The 22,181-nt window shown below is 42.5% G+C and overlaps 1 protein-coding gene across 4 annotated transcripts in view; it reads left to right on the top strand.

Annotated features, from left to right (window-relative positions):
• Nucleotides 1-360: 360 nt before the first annotated feature.
• The window catches only part of pcdh17 (protocadherin 17), a 38,752-nt gene continuing 16,931 nt past the window's right edge, over nucleotides 361-22,181 (top strand). The window contains exons 1-4 of one of the 4 annotated variants that reach the window (XM_049717382.2): nucleotides 361-949; nucleotides 1,678-4,267; nucleotides 17,244-17,302; nucleotides 17,493-17,662. In XM_049717382.2, the coding sequence (XP_049573339.1) occupies nucleotides 1,982-4,267; nucleotides 17,244-17,302; nucleotides 17,493-17,662 (2,515 nt within the window). In that variant the 5' untranslated portion in view covers nucleotides 361-949; nucleotides 1,678-1,981. Of the gene's footprint in view, nucleotides 950-1,677; nucleotides 4,478-17,243; nucleotides 17,303-17,489; nucleotides 17,663-22,181 lie in introns of all 4 variants that reach the window. The other 3 variants (XM_049717381.2, XM_049717380.2, XM_049717379.2) reach the window with 3 other exon arrangements.

Raw genomic sequence — 22,181 nt, 5'->3', positions numbered from 1 at the left:
AATACTAAATGAACAGCTAAAGAGTCAATGTTTTTTCATTGCCATCAATCATTTTTAATTAAAAATGTTTTTTTTTTTTTTTAAATAATACAGCGCACGTACTGAAGTCGTTTCTAACGGCTTAACGGACATTTCTCTGCGCACATCTGCTGGCTTCCCGGATCGGAACAACAAAGAAGTGAGCAGTGAGGGTTTTTATTTTTTCTTCCCCCTTTCTTTTTTTGAAAAATAACATAAAGTGCGGGTGGCCAACGAGCCGCCCATCATTTGTAGTCCGGACGGGTGGCTTGGTTTGAATCCCTCCTTCTCTCTCCACCTCCTCAAAGCGATTGGCTGCCTCAGGAGCGCAAGCAACATTTTAATGCAGCGCGTTCGTGCGCGGAGTTCATTCTATGCTCGGGGAGCGCGCTCTCGTCTTCGGGACCCGTCCAAACGTGCACAACACACTTTGAAACAGCCTGCTTTGCGCAACCGACAACTCGCCGGCTCTATTGGAACGGCACATTGTGTTGATCCAGGATGCGGACGAACTGTTGCCTCTGCGCTCCTCCGCACTTTGGGTGAGGACGCCGGACAAGGACACCACGTCGTTGCTGCTGCTGCTGCTGCTGCGGAGGCTGATGCCTACTGACCGGTCACCCTTTTCACTTTGGATTCTTACCTTGGCACGTATCTGGACGTCCATCCTTTTTTGAACAAAGGTGACTCACTGTTCGCTTAAGGCGAGCCTCCGCATCCTAATCACAGCAGGGAGGACTTCATCTCGTTGACATCACAGACTTTTCGGAAGCCCTTTTAATTAATGTATTTATTGACATTGCGGTGCGCTGTAGTCTGCAACAAAAAGGGATTCACACTTCAAACTCTCCCAAAACCCATTTAGGAACTGACTTTGGATCTTTACATTTTTTTTTTCCTGCTTTGGGGAGTATTACATCAATTCGCATTGGTAAGTTACCTTGGGCATGCCTGTCTGTCTATCTGCCTTTCTGTCTGTCCTTCAACATAATTGCTCTGTGTGTGAGCGTGTGCGTGCGTGTTTTATAGATTTATCATCTTTTTTTTTTTTTTTTTGAAATAGCATGAGGAGCAACAGCTTTTTACAATTGGGTCTTGCAGAGAAAGACACGGAGCACCAGAGGAGAGAATTACACGGTTCTGCTGATGGCTGGCAGCTCGTTTTTTGAATTTTTATGAGGCTCATTCTAAATATCCGGATTATGCGGATTTGTTAATGCGTGTAAGAGGCTCATTTTATACTCACTTATTCCAATAACCGTCACAATGGGCCATCTCCTGTTGTATGCCCGCATAGTCACAATATCATTAAAGTTAGGCAGCTTTCATCCTGATCCTTTACAACATACGGAATGGCCAGGTAGGGCTTAAAGATTTACTGGCTGTATTCAAAATGTTCTAAATGTCCTGATGGAAGTAGTAAGTGACATTCAAGGGGAATCATTATCAGTGAATCAGAACTGTGCAGTGTCTGCCCAAGGTTAACTAATTGGCCAGCTCCCCCCCCCCCTAATTGTGGAGATGAATTACATATGAGCCTTGTTTCAATTTTGGCTCGCTCGCTGGCGTATCTTATTTCTCTCGGATAGAATTTCCAATGTTTTCTGTCCACCCTTGCTCTAACTAACTGACACATTTTTTTTTTCTGCTCTCTTCTAGGTGGTATCAATTTTTGGTTCACAATGAGCATTCAATTTGGAGAGTGCATCATGATTATTGCTCAGATGAGTCCGAGTGCTGCGCGGAATTTGAATTAGGCGTTCAGCACCACAGATTGCTGGGAGAGGCAGAGGAGGAGCGCAACAGATCAAACACGTTCGACTGAGACAAATGTCAAGACCTCACACGATGAACAGGACTCTTCATTCGATCCTAAGAATTCATAACCAGATTTAAGAAAATATCAACAGGTCAAAGGCACAAGAGAGACACTGCAGCTTTTTGCCACGACTACAGAGTGGGGATGTATCTTTCCATTTTCTTTTTCCTCCTCTTATGGGCTCGAGCCCTGACATTGAAAAACTTGAATTACTCCGTCCCAGAGGAACAAGGTCCGGGAACAGTGATTGGAAATATTGCCAAAGATGCCAGACTTGGACTGGAACAGATTGGGCAGGGCGGGCAGGGAAAGAAAGCCAACTTCAGGGTGTTGGAGAATTCGGCACCGCATCTCATCGATGTTGACCCTCAGAGTGGACTACTCTATACAAAGCAACGCATTGACAGAGAATCATTGTGTAAGAGAAACCCCAAGTGCCAGCTCTCCATGGAAGTGTTTGCCAATGACAAGGAGATCTGCATGATTAAAATAGACATCCAAGATATTAATGACAACTCGCCCGCTTTCCCTTCGGAGCAGATTGACATTGACATTTCTGAAAATGCAGTTCCAGGTACGCGCTTTCCTTTGACCAGTGCACATGATCCAGATGCCGGGGAAAACGGTCTGAAAACCTATCAGATAACACGCGACGACTACAATCTCTTTTCCTTGGAGGTAAAATCCCGTGGGGATGGAACCAAGTTCCCAGAATTGGTTATTCAAAGACCGCTGGACCGGGAAGAAAGAAACCATCACACTCTCATATTGTCAGCCACCGACGGTGGGGAATACCCCAGGTCGGGTACCATGCAGATAAATGTTAAAGTTATCGATTCAAATGACAACAGCCCCGTGTTTGACCAGCCCTCCTACGTTGTGGAAATTCCCGAAAATTCCTCTCCTGGTAAAGTCCTGATCGATTTAAACGCCACGGATCCCGACGAGGGCAACAATGGACAAGTCGTCTATTCTTTTAGTGGCTATGCCCCGGAGAGAATCCGAGAGCTCTTCTCAATAGATTCCAGAACAGGGATCATAAAGATTCAGGGCGAAATAGACTACGAGGAGAGCCCAGTTATCGAGATTGACGTCCAGGCAAAGGACCTCGGACCCAATCCGATCCCTGGCCATTGTAAAGTCACGGTTAAAGTGTTAGACAGGAACGATAACTGGCCTTCAATCGGCTTTGTCTCCGTAAGACAGGGAGCCATCAGCGAAGCAGCACCTCCAGGCACTGTCATTGCGCTGGTTCGCGTCACAGATAAGGACTCTGGCCGAAATGGGCAGCTTCAATGCAGAGTTGTGGGTAACGTCCCTTTTAAACTGGAGGAGAACTATGATAACTTTTACACTGTGGTGACAGACCGGCCGTTGGACAGAGAGACCCAAGACGAGTATAATGTTACCATCGTGGCCAAAGACAATGGGATCCCCCCCTTAAACTCTACCAAGTCATTCACTGTAAAGATTCTGGATGAGAATGACAACGTGCCCCGCTTCACCAAGACGGTTTACCTCCTCCAGATACCAGAGAACAACATTCCGGGGGAGTTCTTGGGTTCGGTTCTCGCTCATGACCCAGATCTAGGCCAGAACGGTACAGTGTACTACAGCATTATGAACTCCAACGTGAGCGGAGGCGATGTCAACACTTATGTAAATGTGAACGCTGCCAACGGAGCCATTTACGCAGTGAGGTCGTTCAACTACGAGCAAATTAAATACTTTGATTTCAAGGTTCTTGCCCGTGATGCTGGATCACCACACCTGGAAAGCAACACGACCGTGCGCATCAGTGTCCTGGACGTCAATGACAACATACCGGTCATCGTTTTACCCCTTCTCCAAAACGATACGGCCGAAATCCACGTACCGCGGAACGTCGGCGTCGGCTACATTGTCACCACAGTTAGAGCGGTGGACAATGACTACGGTGAGAGCGGGAGGCTCACTTATGAGATTTCCGACGGAAACGAAGAGCATCTTTTTGACATCGATCCGGTGACCGGCGAAGTGCGAACGGCCCACCCTTTCTGGGACAATGTCAATCCCGTCGTCGAGCTGATTATCCGCGTATCGGACCACGGCAAGCCAACCCTCACCGCTGCCGCCCGGCTTCTCATCAAGGCCTCCAACGGACAGCCGGCCGACGGACTGCTGCATGTCGACGACAATCAGAACTGGGACATGTCGTTGCCTCTCATTGTAACTCTCAGTATCATATCAATCATGCTTCTGGCTGCCATGGTCACCATCGCGGTCAAGTGCAAGAGAGAAAACAAGGAGATACGAACCTATAACTGTCGCATTGCAGAATATTCCCATCCACAGCTGGGGAAAGGCAAGAAAAAGAAGATTAACAAGAACGACATCATGCTGGTGCAAAGCGAGGTGGAGGAGCGGGATGCCATGAATGTGATGAATGTGGTAAGCAGTCCTTCCTTGGCCACCTCTCCCATGTACTTTGACTATCAGACACGCCTGCCACTCAGCTCACCAAGATCAGAGGTCATGTACCTTAAGCCCACTTCCAATAACCTCAGCGTGCCCCAAGGCCACGTGGGATGCCACACCAGCTTCACAAGCCCAGTCACCAGCACTACAGACACACCTACTAACCGCATGTCCATCATACAGGTAAGGCCGATAGCCCTACTCTCCTACACTGTTATCCCCACTCCCACGTGACTACCTTCATGAAGCATCCGGGTCTTGTCAACACGACTTGCCTCGTAAAATGAAAGATAAAGAAACCAAGGGCAGAGAGGCAATAGAGTTCAGAGGGGGGAAAAAATAGACGGGGACGAGAGAGCATTAGAAGGATTAAATATTCTCGGCCCCTCTCGCAGCGGATCGACTGACATCCTCGCAAATTATTTGCATTTGAAATGCGTCACAACAGGCTTTGCAAATCATTTTTTTTAAATCCACAATCAGATTTAGGACGCAAGTCTACATTCCCTCAAAATCTAACACAATATCTTGACATTTGACATATAATTCTAATTCACAAATGCCTATCCGACAGTGTATATATATCTATATACTGTATATCAATATTTCTACACAATTTGTCCTGTTTAGGGTCAAGGGTAATTGGGTTGGTCCCAAATGACTTTGGGCGAGACACCAAGACCAACAACCATTCTTACTCATGTTCACAGTGATGGGTAATTGAGAATTTTCGACTAACCTTAAGGAGTCAGTTTTGGTAGATATGGTAGAGTAATAGAGCAAACTAATTCAAAATATCCTGAATCTGGTCATTCCAGGCAATAAACGCAATCGACTGCTATTTCCTACTTGTATTATAATTTCCACCCACGGAAGTTGTTAAGACTTTGAATTAATACTGTTAGAATTAACCATAAAGAGATTAGCAGATTGAACCTATTTTTTACAGCTACTTTAAGCATCTTTGCGAGGAGTAGGTAGGTCTAAGACTCTAAAGTGTGAAATTCTCTTGAGTCTTTTGGCCTTAAGCTCATTAAAAGTCTGTTGTGTCAGCCGGGGATTAAGACGTCGTGCTTGGACAATGGTCAGTTGGAACGGATCAAGTCTTTTTCTTCACCTTTTTCTTCTCTCATATTATCATCGTGGTTTCTCGTTGAAAGTTGTTTCTATCTTTATATAGCATGACCTCTATTGAGTCGTTCTAAGTTGCTCTTTGTTTGCGCAAATTGAATTTCGGCCTTTCTATCTTTCCTGTCCAGTTCACCAGTGCTGTTTGTCTCTTCGTGAAGCTGTCTGTTGTCATTTGTTAGTCCTTCTTTGAGCTGGACGTTCCTGTGATGTTGATCGCGATCAATTGTGACGTGTTCCCACCAGGGGACTTCTATTATGCTTCTATTATGAGCCAACTGCAAAGGGCAAAGGCCAGCACAAAGAGCAATAGTTTGAACGTCCTCATTAGAGGGACAGGGTCATTTCTGGCCATTTCTTTTCTAATTTGCCCATGATGAAATAGCACACTGCAGTAGATTTCTGCACGCTCACACACTCCTTTCTCATCCTTCTTGTGAAAGTCAGAAGAAGAAAAAAAAAACAGTTGGAGCAGCAACAAAGAACTCCTTGGTATCTTGTTTTAAGTGGGTCCCCTGAAAGTGTGGGCTATGTAGGGTGCTCTATTGTATTATTCAAGAGAAACCAATGTAGAAGGAGATGCCTTGAGGCATTAAGTTTCTTCAGAGGCCGTACAGAAAGAAGCATATCATTTTCATCTCCACCCTGCCACCGTTCTCCCTTCATGTGGACACTAAGTAACCCGAGTCAGAGCAAAGTGGCAATGGAGAAAGATGTCAGGAAACAAAGACTAGATTCCTCTTTCATCGATCCTCAGGCCTCACAGGCCATCTGTCACTACAGTTGCCGGTGAAGGAGAAATACATTTATGAAGTGGAAGAGCTTAGCGCCTGCTCATTCAGCGACTTAGTCAGACCGGCCGGGTTCTGCATGCCGACCGTCACCCTGCAAGCTTGCTGCGGGACTCGCAACACTGCTCTTGGTCTCGCTCGTGATGTTTTAAATCTGCTAAAGGCGCTGCTTGGTCTTTTTGCTAGCAGAGACTAACAAATGTATCAGCAGAGCTTGGCTGGCCTTATCGTTGTCACGACCAGGCGGCGACAAACCCATTTGGAGACCTTCATTTTATTTGCAAGAAGAATTCCTGGGATAAGTAGATGAATGATACGCACGGTAATGATGCTTAATACTGCTTAAGGGAATTACTTAGTGCAGGATGAAGGTTAAAACCAATCTGTTGTGAAATTCCTCAATGCTTAGACGGTGTGTTGTGACTCAAAAGCGTGCCCTGTGCCCGACGCCCAAAACAGGTGGGGATTTTATTTCTCATTGTTAACTAGCAGCGCTTTCTAACTCTTTAGGGAAATGGCTCTCATTGTCTCCAAGCTTGTAGAAATGTTGAAATGATCACATTGGTTGTTTGAATAAATTGTCATTTTAATTGTACAGACATTCGCCCCGACACGAGAGACTGGGATTTTATGGAAATGTGGTGCAGGTGGTACCAAGGCCAAACAGGAGACGGTAACAGATGCCACACTCGAGGTAGTAAACGTTGCCTTTAGGTGGCAGTGTTCTGATGTGAGTTTCAGGAAGTTCTTCAAAGGCTTATAATGCCCTTCAATTAGGGAAGTGTCTCCTCATTGGGTAAAACCACCAGCAACTCATCAATGCATGATTTGCAAACAACGTTTAAAATCTGAGAATGATGAAACTTTTTTCAAGCCCTTTTAAAAAAAAAGACTGTGATAATATAATAATTTGAACCGCATGGATTTGTCTGTATTGTTTAGCCCTCTTTGATTTGTTAGGGGTGTGCGTATGCATATCAACAATGATGCTGGAGTGGATATTTAAAATGAATTCTTTCAGGAATGCTCTCCCTTTGCATAATTCCAGCAGATTTATGTGTGTGGGTGGGTGGGTGTAATTTCATTGTGTATTCCAGGCATAGGATTTAGTCCTTTGGAGCTAGAGCTTCTTCTCTTTTTTGTGAGCGTGACAATCTTGCATTTGTCCAAACCTTGAAACACCCTTCCTGTGAGAAAGGCACACACACTCAAGCACGCAAACACACCGACGTGCATAACAGGACTGCGTCTTATCACATCCTCTGCCATATATTATAGTGAAATTGCTCCCACACTTGAGAGACCACTGAGGCAATGGATTAGAAAAACACTCTTTATTTAATTTTTCTCCCCCCCCACACACACACTTCATCTTAAGATAGCCGCTCTCCTCTGGAGCCTCCGGTGGGATGGGATAAAATATAATTGGGGGAAGGGGGTGGGTTACCTGAGAAAACCAAGTATACTTTTAGAACAGACTTGACTTGTTTCAAAGTCACGTGAGTACTCCCACAGTCGGCTTGCTCAGAACAACACGGCTATAGTCTGCTAAAATAGGCTTTCTCTATTTCTCGATATTCAGAAACTCATCACTGCTACTTTGACGATAAATTATCTCCATGTTAAATAAACAAAACAAGCTTAATGTGTTTTTTTTCTCACTTCATGTTTTGTTTGTTCTATTCCTAATCCTGGTTGTTATTTTAGTCACACTAGCAGACAAGCTTGTTTTCAGTGTAAATTAGGTGGCTACTCGAAAAGCGGCTGCGGGAAAGAGCTAGGACATATTGTTAGTCTTTGAATTAACTCGCTGTTTTTTTTCTTCTGCGCTTTCAAAAAAAAATAAACCCACTGATCTGCTTCATATTTATACATATTCCATATTGCCTTGAACTGAGTGCCTGTATGCATAAGTGTTTGCAAGCTCACAGAAATTGAATCAATGCCAAAAAAGGAATCCGGTGAGTTGTTGCAAACCCAAGCACTAAAATAAGTCACGTAAATATTTACTAACTTAATTACTCTATAAAGTATTTTGGCATATCATTAGCTCAAAATTGATAGATAATTAGTGCGTTGTCACTTTTGTTTTGATACGTTTCGCACGCTGTGGTACTAAAAGATGTTTCACATAATTCCTGCAACCCGGAGGCTCGTCGTTATTTTAATAAAACATGATCAATGATTCTTTAGCGTGCATGCGAGTCTTTCCATGCATTCATTTTGTAATTTCATTAAAGTGAAAGACCTCCTGATCTGGCAAAGGTTGAGAACAAAAGGCACGTTGTGTTTTACGAGTGTCAAGAAACAGGCAGGACATGAGAACACAAGTTAGCCTGTGTGATCCACAAATGGGCCGGACACATTCAAGCAATTAGCCGGGGTTCAAAAGGAAGCAGACTATTGGAGATGACATGGTCATGATAATAACTGCATTGGCAGCGTGTCCAAGGAGGAAGGGGGAAGTAGATTTTCAGGGTTAAGCTGTCTCATATATCAACGGCAGATTTTGAAGTCAGCGCCGCGTGGTCTTTTTGGATTTCATGCGAGTGTGATTTGAATTTTCTTGAACTGCTACCTCCAAAGACAGCATGATATTGTTTTCCTATTTTTGCTGCATCGTGTGTAGACCAGCTGTGCCCTTGTATTTTTAGCTGCTGATTTTTCCACTTTGTTATTTAATACAAAACAACCCTCAGCCCTTGCTGCTTCTGCAATTTCATAAAAAAAAAAATAGATGATCGTGACCAAATAAAATGTTTATATCCCCGGGAGACCCGAGGCATTTACCCTTGCGTACCTGGCATTTTGCTCCAGCAAGTCAGCCAAGAAGTCAATAGCACCAACAAAGGTCACATAAATCACGAGAACAAAACAGGAATCTGGAATTGTGCTGCCAGGTGTGTTGACATGCAACATACACAATCGCACAGGTGATATTGCGAGAAGTGCTATGCTGAAGGCCGTTTCCTTTAATTGGAATGGCCTTTCCGAGGTACTTCTCGAATGTGCCTTGAAGAATTCGCATAGGGTGCAACTTTTGTTTTTTTCCGGAGAACAGCAGCTTATTAATCACGTCCGGCTTCAGACACAATTCATGATGTCGCCTCCTGCCTGATGTACTAAAAAACAATTTTGCGTCGTTTTCTTTCACATGGTGGAAGAATCGTTTGTTGTGCTCTGAGGCGTAGCCAGAAATTTTTCATCGGGGTGGTCAGAGTGGACACAACACCTCAGCGAGGGGTGGCCGTGGTTGCATACTTGGTTACTTGAGTTTGCTCTCAGATTAATGTCGTTAAATAATAAATTAATAGAATGTCAAGGGGTCTAAGAATAGGCTACTGCATCCATGGGAAAATGGCAGAAAAATCAGAGATGTTCCCTGAGGTAGCCACGGGCGTTGCCACCCTGTAGCTCCGCCCCTTTCTTATGCTGCTTTGCTTCATCCTGCAAAACTCCAATTGAGATCCTCTTTTTCTGAATCCAAAAATTATTTGCCACTAAATCATTCACTCTATAAATTCCCTGCTGCGTCATTGCTCGCCTGCTCCCTCCTTTGGAGATTTCTCAAAACCCAAATTGTGCAAAAAGGTCTCCGGCACACGAAGGGCCCAACATGCGTACGATGAACCGTTTGAACCGGCAGTAGCTAAATCAAACACTTTCAAAGTCAAACAAAGTGAATCTGACTCCGCTGTGCTTTGGCACGACTCCAACGTGAGAGAGCTACATTCTGCCCTCTAGATATGTGCTATGGAAACAGCATGCCGCTCCAAGAAAGAATGATGTGGATCTCTTCTCACCTTCTCTCTCATTAGTCGAAGGCAAATGATTTATCCCGCTCGCCGTCCTTGTCCTTGTCTTTTACTGCTAAGCGCTTCTCCGGCTACATGGCTAATGTGATTAATTGATTGAACGGATATACTGTACCATGAAAACCATCTCATTTGCTCTAATTTCAACAAAGTATATCTCGAAACAAACGGCTGTGAAACAGATGTTTTCGCCCACGTGAAGCCATTCGTCTTAATCACGTTTGCTTGAAGTTGCAATTAATGATGCCATTTAAACGACTTTTGAAATACGGCCAGTTTTTGTTTTTGTACGGCAGTAACCCGACTGTTTTTGCTGTCTGCTGTTGCGGAGGCCGGTTTGAAACGTGACTTCCACATTTAAACCCCCTGTGTGTGTGTCTGAAAGCAAATGACAGCCACTGCGCTTTGTGGTGACTGTTAAATGTTTATGGCAACAAAAGCGGCCTGAGTAAGCACACCGATGCAGTATTGCCAAAACAAAAGGCTCAGTAAGCACGGCGGCTGGGTGGAAAATGACAAATATTTTTTTCTTGCTCTGCTCTTTAGGGTTGAAGCAATGATGGCAAATGTTAATGGAGTATGAAAATGCGCTATATGTCACGTCGTTCTCTCTTGCGTCACACCGATTCACTCAATTGGGCCCAAACCGGGGTCGTCTGAGAGAGAAGTCTGTTTCTTTCGTCATATTTTTCTATATTTTGGAACGAAATGCAACATGTCTTTTGCTCTGAGCTATATAAAAAAACCAAGCTCTCTCATTTCAACCTTTTTCCTTTCCCTCTCCCCGCACTTGTCATTGCTGATAACCGTCGCGATAGATCACGTTACTGACGACCCGAGCCAAATTCATAATGATGAGATTATCTCGTCAACAGTACAGTGTATACGTCTGCCATATTGATCCCTGCGCGCAGTCCTAATGAATAAAGTACCGCGGAAGCAGCGCCGACTCAATGTTAACTCTGAGCAGATCTCGCTATTTATATGCTCTCAACACCGAGTCGATGATGAATGGAACTCATGGAGTGCTTTGCCTTTTTTCTTTCTTCCTTTGCACCACTCTCCTTCCTTCCCTGTCCAGATTGGTAAGCAAAAACAGCTCCCTCACACACATTGCCGGAAATGTGTCATACTGACATCTTGAGTTCGTGTACTCGCAGGTGGAGAGGCGTAAGTGGTGGCGTTGGCGTGCGGGGCTGGGAGACGATTACGATACAGAGAAAGAAAAGCAGCCTATGGCGTGCGACCTTAGATATCAATCTTTTGGGAGTATTATTGGATTAAAGAGTTTTCTTAACTGTTCTTTAGAATCTGAGATTAGATTGGATTGTTTCTTTTTACGAGCTTTCTGCTTATTGTTAAATCTGGTTTGAAGGATTATAAAATGCACCGTGGATGCACTTGCAAGAATCAGAGGGGAAGACATGTTGAGCAAAGCATCGCCGCTTGAACCCTCTTGGAGAGAGCTGAAGTTTAAGCAAGTCTCCGTCGACGCCATTGCTGACCCGATACAAATCGAGAATAGGTTATGGATTTTTTTTTCTTCTAATTTGAATTGTTATAGAAAGTCTAGAGCAGTGGTGTCATTTTTGTCACGGGCTGCATCATAGTTTCCTTTGGGGGGCCAATATGACTGTCAACGTCTTTTATATACATACAAATTGATGAATAATTAGTTTTGAAATCAGAGACTTGTAAAAATGATTTCAATATTTTAAAAAGGACACATGGTAATATTTTTTTAAAAGTGAAGACATTTTAGTAATGACTCAAAGTCAATGCACAAAGTCGGGCCACAAAAAACTGATGTTGCGAGCCGTATCTGGCCCCCGGGCCTTGAGTTTGACACCTATGGTCTAGAAAGTAGATGGAGGATGGAAACACCCCGGCACCAAACTTTAGCGTTCTTATTTCATCAACGGTTCCTCAATGCATGTTGAAGTTGACAAGTTGGTTCGAAAGCATCTTTGTCTTTTGGGCTGAGTTAGCAAAGGTCCAAATGAGGGGAAAAGCAAGGTCAGTGCTGACTCAAGACTTAAGTTCACGCCAAAGACGCACCTAGTATTGACGAGGAAGTGCAGAATGATTAGTAGCATCTACATGCTTTGCCCGTGACTACGTTTTTCACAAGGGCAGTCCGACAATTAAGCATTTGCAGCAGTTTTTTTTTTCCCCCCTTCTACAGCATTAATCTTACACTGCTCTCAATTTATCAGCAGCTCCGTTATTTGGAACCAAATGGTTGAATATGTCACTCGGTACAGTATGTCAATATTTACTTATACTGTTTGACTGATGTGTTTGATATTTCAAATGTGTTTAAGTCAACATCTATGCCGGAAGCAACCATTTTCATTCACCCCTGGGGCTAAACGGCCACAGATGTGGATTGTGTTGCTAAGTACACACACACAGACACACAATGTGTTGCTGCTCTAGTTTGGAACAGACTATTTCCTCTGACTGCTGGATTCTAGTCATCGTGATCCATTTAAAAAAAATCAACTTTGTGCTCATAAGGATAATTAAAAAAAAAATCCTTACCTTTGAATCAAATAGGCAAACGTATGGCTGTAAGTCTCGATTATGTCTACACGGAAAACGTTTTTGAAAAACACACACGTGCGTCCTCTTCCCACCATCTAAAGTGTCATGTTAGCGCTCCACTTCCATGCACACAATTACCCGGTCTGCTAGAGGATTTCTGCAGAAATCAGGTCTTAAAGCTCCGAGCTTACCCAGTTTTGCTCACCCTTCTTACAAGATTTGCATAAAATACACATTTGTCAAAAGACACACTATGTTTTTATGATAATGGATCAAAGTAACTATTGTTGATCAATAATGCAGTATTTTCCTGTTCCGCTGAAAAAAATTTGAGAGTGGAAATTTGGTTTTCTTAATATAAAAAAAAGATTTATTAAGAACATGAAAATGTTCAGAAAAGGATCTACTGTGTTTTGCTTCTGGCAGTGCAAACACAGTTTTAAAATTGTTGAAGATGTGATCAAGCTGTGTGATTCATTATTTATCCCGTGAATACATGCAATGGAGTTAAAACGGATTATACAAATGTGTTTTGTCATGTCTGGTAAACAGAGTATTATTAAAAGATTGCTTATTAAGTTGAGACTTTTGTTTCATGCAGGATTCAATTTAGCCCCTCCTTTGATTTTTCTCATGGAACACACAAAAAGCCTTTAATATGTTTTTTATGTACATGTGTTTATGAGGCATGAATGGGAAGAAAAATGAGTTGAAGGCTATTCACTCTCAGGAGGTTTGCATTTCATTATTTCCACGTGAGTTGATTCTCGAGATAATCACGACGGGCTTTGTTGACCAACTTCGAAAGCTCAGTTCTGTTTATCCCTTAAGTGTTTTTTCTTTTCATATACTTGAAAGGTAATTTAGTTTCAAAAATGAAATGGCGCACATTATTACAAAGGATAGCTGCGCTCTTTCAAAAGCAGTTCAATAATGCTAGCACAAATATCGTTGATGCAGCTCTCGCTTCAAGATACGCCCGCCACCTTAGATGTGACCAAAGTAGCCATTTATCATCACAGAAAAATATTGTCAGATTTTTAAGTATTCTTCAAAAAGACAATTTACTTGATGTATGTGTTTTGAAGGAAGTCAGTGTAGGTATAAATAAATAAATAAATAAATAAATAAATAAATAAATAAATAAATAAATAAATAAATAAAAATCCCATCTTATTTTTTTAACATAAATTATTTGCATTTTCAAGTCACAATTTTGAATTCTTTCGGATTACAAAAGCCTGGACATGTGGGCCGACCCAAGCAAGACTGACCGAACGGCTTGGACGTTTTTCAAAAACAGCTCCAGCCCCTATTTAATAAATTTATGGACTATACTAAAGTAATTTCATAATGATAGTGTTCATTGTTTAATGACTGACTATCTACAACGCGCACTTATAAACACATCTCTTTGACATAATTGGATGCCTTGTACTTGTAAGTAATTATTCTCGCCAACAATCGGGGTTTCATCAGGATTGATAAACTGTTTTCCTTTATGTTTTCCTTCATCAGCAACATCGATAAATCGGTGTGAACTCATTTGGGCCGGACTTCTCTAAGGCTACTCGGAAGACAGTAGACCCCGGCGGCTTTCGTTTCACTTAAACCCGCTGAATAATTTGTCTTTTATCTCCCACTAATTAGATTTGATCACTTACAATTGCTCACCAATCAATCAATGTAGTCTAGTGTTCTTACCCCTTTTTTCCCTTTAACTTTTTTTCCCTCCCTCCCCTTATATATTTATTTGCTCTGCTTTCCACCCAACACGGTGTTTTCTATCCGCTAACCTCAATTTCTTTGTCTTTTATCCTTTGCCAAGTCTTCCTGTTTCGGCTTGTTTGCTTACTTTGACACTTTTCCAAAAAAGAATAACCAATACTTCCCTTGGTAGAATGTCTATCCATTTATCTCTCAAGATTTAATCCAATTTTAAATGTGCTCATGCAGACACCAAAGAACAAACGGGTGTACGATACCCTATAGAGTAGGGGAAGGTCTAGCATTTCCCTTTGAATGAACCATTTGAGTCCAATCATGTGTAAAAGAGAAGCTGCCATTTTCTCTGTTCACTGACCATTCCTCTGACAGCTTAAACCGCCACACTCGGCACGCACAGCCACGCACGCCTCACTGTAGCCCGGGCCCCGTGAAAAGGAACAAAACGCAGCAACATGGCCTGAGAGTGAAATAACAGTCTGACGTGCTTGTCCCATTTGTCTCAATCGTTCCTGTGTCTGCTTGGTCAGTCTTAGGGCCTCCATGGGAATAGAGAATGGAGCGAAGCTTTTTACACTTACTCAGCCTCACTGTGCTGGGTATCGCCGTGACCCCCGTGCCCTTGCTGCATACACTCGAAACCACACATCAGTCAGGGCAACATGCTTTTGCCATTCTCAAGCATGGCTGCAAGTAAATGAAATCCCTGAATAACCGTGTCAAGTGCAACGACTATATTGTTCCAGGCAGGTTTTCGCTTATTTGATGTATAATCATTGCCGACTCGGTATCGATCCGTTCGTTGAACAATCTGCGCGTTCTGGAAAACCTGGAAAATGATTGACTCATTTCTAAAGGGCAACATTGAGCTGTTGCGCTTTTCCGCTTCAGTTCTGTTTCTTGTCGGCACAGCGCCCTACGTACAATTTAAATATTGAGATCAAAGCGCTGATTTTTTTTTTGGTATGCCGTTTTTAGCTAGTGTATTAGCATGGCTTTTAGCCTTTCTCCGACTTATTAGCACCTCACTCAACCGTTAATCATCACCACTGTCTCGATTTACTTAGTGACGGAAGGAAATTTAATGTAAATTGAAGTATGATTATATATCACAGTTGTGAAATTCACACGACTTGCAGCTGAGACACTTTCTATTTTTATCCAATTTGTTATTTTGAAACATTGAAGCGAATTTAACTGTGGCACAATTGTGGAAAATAGCACTTTTCCAAGGCTTGCTTGTGACAACTTGATGCATGTACTGGAGATGAAAAAGTTGTGAAATACCGGAATACCTGTTGTACCGAAAACAACAAAACAAGACGGAATACACAACCGGGAAAATGTCGGCTTAACATTTACCCGGACTGGAATTAGCAAGAAGAAGAATGTGTCACTTTGTGTTTTCTTTGTGCTCGTGTTGCTGCACCTGGAGAGGGAAGGCAAGCAATTTTTATAAACGTCCTTCCATTCTGATGAGATTCAGGTTATCCGTGTCACGCTGATTGAAAACCATGTCCAAGGATGAGACAGCAGATGCTTACAAAAAGAATTTCACCTCCGTTTTTTTTCCAAAAATGTACACCGTTATCATTTCAACCATTTTACCTTCTTTGTCCAACCTTTGATATGTTGGATGGGTATTTTTTTTTTTTTAAATAATGTCCGCGAAGGAATAGAGTGTTCAGCGTAGTAGTAAGCGCTCAAAGTTCAAAGTATTGAAGCTCCCTCTTTCTCACCTTCAAACGCTCTTTTTTCATAGAGCCACCACAGAGCACAGATTGAAAGAGTCTATCGACTGCGAGTCAAGCTGCGCATATGAAAAACCTCGGCGAGGGAAACGTTGCTCTCTGATCGTTTCACCGCTATCAGTCCGAGACAGAGTCGCAGTTATTTGTATTTCTATGATACATATCCACCCGGATATTTACACCGTTTTTATAAACCCTTAAATCTCATTCTTGATCTCAGTCCATACTGTGCTTTTAATGGCTTTTAAACTTTACTTGTTTTGCTGCTTTCTATCGGTGACAGGAATTTCTCTAAAGGCCAGCCGGTGCTGCAGGATAATAGTGACCTTTTATATCAATTGCCATCATTAAACACTCACATAGCACACTTGCCTGTAATTAGTGACAGAGAGCAAAAGCTGTTGCAAGTACTGCTGAGATCAAGTCGGGAGTGCTGGGGAGAAGTGACGCAACGGTTCAAGTCGGTCAGCCCGTGCATCCGATGTGTTTTTGGAAGGGTTGATTCCAGTTGCATTCTCTCACCCCCTCCCTCACCCATGTGCATGATAAGGTTGCCATTTAAAAATGCTGCATGGTCAGTATCTCCGCGTACAGATGTCACATTAATATAGAACAGGGGTGTCCTCATACTATCACATACACACAACATAATCCGGTGATAAAATGTTCAACAATTTATTTTGAACGTGGGATTATGACAAAAAAATCTCTCTTGTTATGAAAAGGAAGACAATTTACAGTTTTGATATTTTAATGAGAAACATTGAGCTGACATTTTGCCTTTGCGGGCCACATAAAATAATGTGGCGGACCGGATTTGGCCCCCGGGCCTTGAGTTTGATACCTGTGATTTATAATGTGCATTTGGTACCTGGATAAAATACGTAAACTAGGATAACATTGTTGCTTCTTGTGGTGAATAAGCGACGTAAAAGATTCCTGTATCATATCTGCCACATTTGGTGTTCATGTACGTCGCTTATCATTGCTAATTTGCCCAATTTACATGGGTAATAAAATAGTCAAACCTGAATAAAGAGCAGCTTAAATTCTCATTATTCTGTTCAAGCGGTTTGTCCTTTTACACATTTTTTCAGTATAATTAATCACCTGGAGATCTTGTTTTACCCTAGGAGTGGTTTCTGTAGCGTCCACTACATGTTTTTTTTCTCTCTCTTTTTTTTCTTCTCAGACGGACAGCTTCCCCACGGAGCCTAATTACATGGGAAGCAGACAACAATTTGTTCAAAGGTAGGAGTTGGTATTTGTAACCATCACTCCATCTCAGACTTTTTTTACCCTCCTCCAGTATTCCAACCACAGCACTTTAGCATCATCATTTATTGTTCATGATTCAGAAATGGCGTGCGTTCATCGGTTCTCGTTCATTGCATTCAGCGGTGCAAAAGGTTGTTTTGTTTTATGTTTTTTTTTGTAGTAGTTCCACATTCAAAGACCCAGAGCGAGCCAGTCTCAGAGACAGCGGCCATGGTGACAGCGACCAAGCTGACAGCGACCAAGACACCAACAAAGGCTCCTGCTGTGACATGTCTGCAAAAGAAGCGCTTAAATTGAAGGCTACAGGTGTTCGACCGCCTCCGTTGGAACAAGGTGAGTCATTATGCATCCCATTTTTACCAGGCTGCAAGGTTTCGTGAAACCAAATGGTTTTCAAGCCATCGTTCCCGTCATTATCAGTAATAATTCTGGTTGGCCACATTATCTGCTTCTTAATTTCCTTTTCCCTCTTCTGCACCTTTTGCATTCAGTGTGTGTGATGTCAAGGCTCTAAACACATCTCTATTTTATCAGAGGCGACAAGCCCATTATATTTTTATAAGGCCTACTACTTCAGCCTCTCCATTTGGTCCCTCAACCCGAAGCGCACGTCTCTGAAATTTTGATAATGGAACATGGAAAATAACTTAGCGAGCAGCCTGCGATGTGACGCTGTGATGAAATATGAATAATTATTCTAAGCGCTGCGGGTCGGGCAGATTACACACGACATGTGTTGAACAATAAGTCCCTCGATGTTGCAGCCCGCTTCGCCTCGCTGTAGCCTGCTTGCGTGGTTACCGCATGTTTGGAAGCTCAGGGAAAAGTCGGCGTAAAAAAGGCATAAAGAGCCTTAATAGCACTAAAGTCTTACCGTTGCTCCAAACAGCCTCGCACCTCAGTCCAAGTCATTACCTGCGTCGAAAAATAGATATTCCTAGGGAAATCCGCTCATGTCATTACAGCAAGTCGTAATCTTACTAACGGGATTTTGAACTACAGTATATTGAACATGGATTCTTTGTAATAGTGCAATTAATCCAAGGAACAGAAGGGCCATTTTAATCCTTGCGGAAGGACAATGATAATTTCGGCAACATTGTATTGCAATATACGCACGTGTGGCTAAATAGTTGTTTCTTCATTCCACCAAAATATTACATTGGCAGGAGAAATTGGTCAATTATAAAGGATGTTCAACGGTTTTAAATGTGTTGCCGGGTTTAATTGTCTGTGATGAACCAAAAGAATCCGCAGGAAAATGCCAAAAAGAGCGTCTGGGGAAGGACGAGGGTCGTCAATAAAATTTTACCCGGCTTGTTTGTGTGACGCTTCTGCATTCCGGAACCGACCTCGGCCTGTTCATGCGATTTTTTCATATTGTGCGTAATACTCTGGGGGTGCTTTAATAAGACAACGCTGCCCCCATGCACCAACGACACACGAGTGCTACACGTCTATATAACCTGCCTTCTATAACCTGCTTTTTTACTCTTGACTGCGCTTCTGTTTTTTCTTTTTTTTTTTTTCTTTTCCCTCCTGTGCTGTGCCTTCACCCCCTTCCACTTTCAGCCCTTGTTTAGGGAAATTGCTTGATGTGAGATTAGACAGTTAACTTGCCGCAGCTGTCTCTGTTTAGCCAATAACACGATCTTATCCAAGAAGTGTGTGTGTGTGTGTGTGTGTGTGTGTGTGTGTGTGTGTGTGTGTGTGTGTGGGTACAACCGAGACGGCGCAGGAGCACTTTTGAGCCTTAAGGTGTGGCAGCTCAGTTTATCTGATTCCGTGTTTTAATTTTGAGCCTGTTAAATGACAGCATAATTATAGAGAGGTCCAGCTTCATATTTCACGTCTCGCTGTCAAGGATAAATAGTAAAATGATCACCTTGGGCCTGTTCAAGTAAACTATGTTTTCAGGCAGGCACATTTGTGTACACGGGGTGTATTATCACACTTGAATAGCAAATTAATGAGGCTTAGTAAGAGGAAAATGACTTGAAGAAAAAGCAACATGAGCTGCCAAAGCAAATGTAGTATTACATGTTCTGCATTCAGCTTCCATAATCTTGTAAGAAGGCATACCAACAAACACGATATACTACATCTTCTTTCGGATTGGGGCAGATGGAATTGGTTTTTGATACAGCACGTTTCAAATATTTAACCTTCACCTTTGTCCTTAATGTGATTGAGGTCAAGTTCTCGTCTTCACCAAAAACATTCAGGCATGCCTTGTGCATTGCGGCGCACTGCCGGAGATAGAAGGGGGGCCGCTGGGGCACTGTCCACCCCTGATGAGAGGCCAGAAAAATTTACAACCGGCTGAGATATTCTAGGCAACCCCATGCCCAATCCAAGAAAATAAAATCCTAGCTCCGCCACTGCAGGTTTACAAAACATATTTCAAATACCAAAGCCTATAGAGTAATTCAGCTTCATAAATAATCCATTTCCAAACATTCTCTCTCATTTGGCCCCTTAGGCAATTTGATGGTTCCCGTCGAGTTCAAATGTTTTAAGGATGTATCCCCCACATCCTCCACACCAAGAACTCCCCAACTGTGAGGCAAATATGCTACCCACTATGCCCCTCTGCATTTTTCCTCCAGACGTACCCTTACAACATGAAGATCTTCACATCACGACTCATTATCAAAATTGATTAATTAGCCCTGCAAAATTAGGAGCAATTTATTAAGTAAGCTGAAATTTATCAGATGTGGCTTTTTTTTTTTTTTCCCCAGTTCTAATTAGTGAATAATAGACGCTTCCAACATGATTCCAACAGACTCGGATACGGGGGCTTGCCTCTTTTCCAGCAGTGCGGCTGCCAGTGTTTTCGCTTGCCCGTGTAGAAACGAATGGCCAAGACGCTATCGCAAACAGACAGGCAGCGGTGGTTTAGCGAGATGTAGCCCACTGATAGCACTCTTCAAGGAAATGATGAGAGAGAGCCAAAAAGCAAGAGGAGGAGTTGGGAGGGACAGAGGTGGTGTGACTGTACCACAAGCCTCATCCTAATTAGCCACGATCCGAGTAGATAATCCAACTGCCTCTGGCTTTGTTTTTAAAGTGTATTTGAGGACGGAAGCGATGAGATCAAAAAACAGAAAGTATGACGACGATGCGTCCCGTGACAAAAATGAGTTTGACACCTCTGATCTAGATGCATCAAATAATCTTCATTTCAAAAGTGATGGAAAATATCATCTTATTTATAACAAATGTGCGCCTATTCAGTTATCTCGTTTCGGCAAGACTTTATTACGATAACTTGTGTTATGGCAACAACATGGTGTGTGAATGTGGGCGAGGGTGCAGTCAGAAATTGTTTGTTTATTTCTTTGTTTCCCCCTCAGTACTGCTTTCCAGTACTTGACTGAAATCAATTATCTTGTTAACTTTACAGTCAGGCATGGGAGTGATTGGTCTGGCTGGAGAACTGAGCTTCTATATATGCCAACATTAGCAAAGCCTACCTCGTGAAAGTACGGTAAATAAGAAAAGGATAAAAAGGAAAAAAAAAATTGCAACAGTGACAGTTCAAATGAATTCAGTAGCTTTTGGAAAGACAATATTACAATATTTTTAGTACATGTGGAGTGGATTGCATTTGCTTCCAAATTTCACTTTTAACAGGTCACTTGATCTACGACAGTGTGTGTTACATGAAAGCGCGTCAAGTAAATGAAAGACTTAAGTTGACGGCGGAATCGCAACCGAGACGGCACGTTTAACAAGCCGTGCTTTTAGCTGTGTAATGAAGGTCCTTGATCGCAATGCAGAATAAAAGCTCAGGGTCTCATATTGTGCATCAATAATAAATGCAAACAATTATTTTCATATTGATTCACATGCCTGACAAATGCATATTTTCCCTTCCATGATTTTTCTTTTTTTTTTTCTAATCTGAAATATCAGCACTTCCAAATTTAGCACGGGCACTGTTAATTGCTGAAGTCATTGTTCTTCATGTTAATGGAGAAACATCTGCTGAGAGAGCATCATAATTAGTCAGTTTATAAACATTGCTTTAAACAGGTAGCATATGGAGGAGTCAAGCTTTTATGAGATTTTATTGCATCTGTCAGTTTAAAACATGATTAATTGAGGAGTGCGTTCACTCCTGCTTGTTGTCATTTAGCCGTACTGACTGCTGCTTCTTTTTTTTTTTTTTTTTTTGGACAATATTAGTTTTGGAAATCATTTATGTTTAAATCTCCAACTCGGCTGGATGATCAATCCGAAAATGTTGCTTTGTTGAGTAGATAAGAAAAGAAAATGAAGTTCTAAAAAAACAAACAACATCCAGATGCTCATGTTTCTTCCGTCAGACAGAGGATTTGTCTGTGAGCCCTTCATCTGTTCACGCTCCTCATCCTCACAGCCGTCTGTGGCCTGTCCACGGTTAGGCCGAGAGCCTGATTCACGCCGGCGTTGCCAGCTACTTTCCTAGCGGGGGGGGATCATCAGCAAGCTTGAATTTTTCACAGCGCACCCCTCGTATGGCCGCACGCACACGCGTGCCAGATTGTGTGGTCACCACTTCTCTTAGAGGATATGGCGCTATCACACAGCAGTGAGGAGATTTATGGCTAAGCTAGTTGAATCCCGAGGAAAGCCTCAAATCTTGTGGGGTGAAGGGATGGAAGATATCACAGTCTTAGGATTCCTTCTCTCTCATTATGGAAGATTTAGACGGATTAGTCTACTTTTCAGAAATACACAAAGATGTTTTAAACGCTATTGTTGTGATTGCAGTCCATGAAGGTTAATGTCCAGTCTCGAGTATTTCTTCATGTTGGCTGACTGTGGGGGCTGTTTTAATCTTTGAGCCTCAGCCCGCCTGCTT

The sequence above is a fragment of the Syngnathus scovelli genome, chromosome 4 (assembly GCF_024217435.2).
Source record: "Syngnathus scovelli strain Florida chromosome 4, RoL_Ssco_1.2, whole genome shotgun sequence".
Classification (NCBI taxonomy): domain Eukaryota; kingdom Metazoa; phylum Chordata; class Actinopteri; order Syngnathiformes; family Syngnathidae; genus Syngnathus; species Syngnathus scovelli.
The sequence above is the reverse complement of the archived record's forward strand: the minus strand, read 5'-3'. Positions and strand labels throughout refer to the sequence as shown.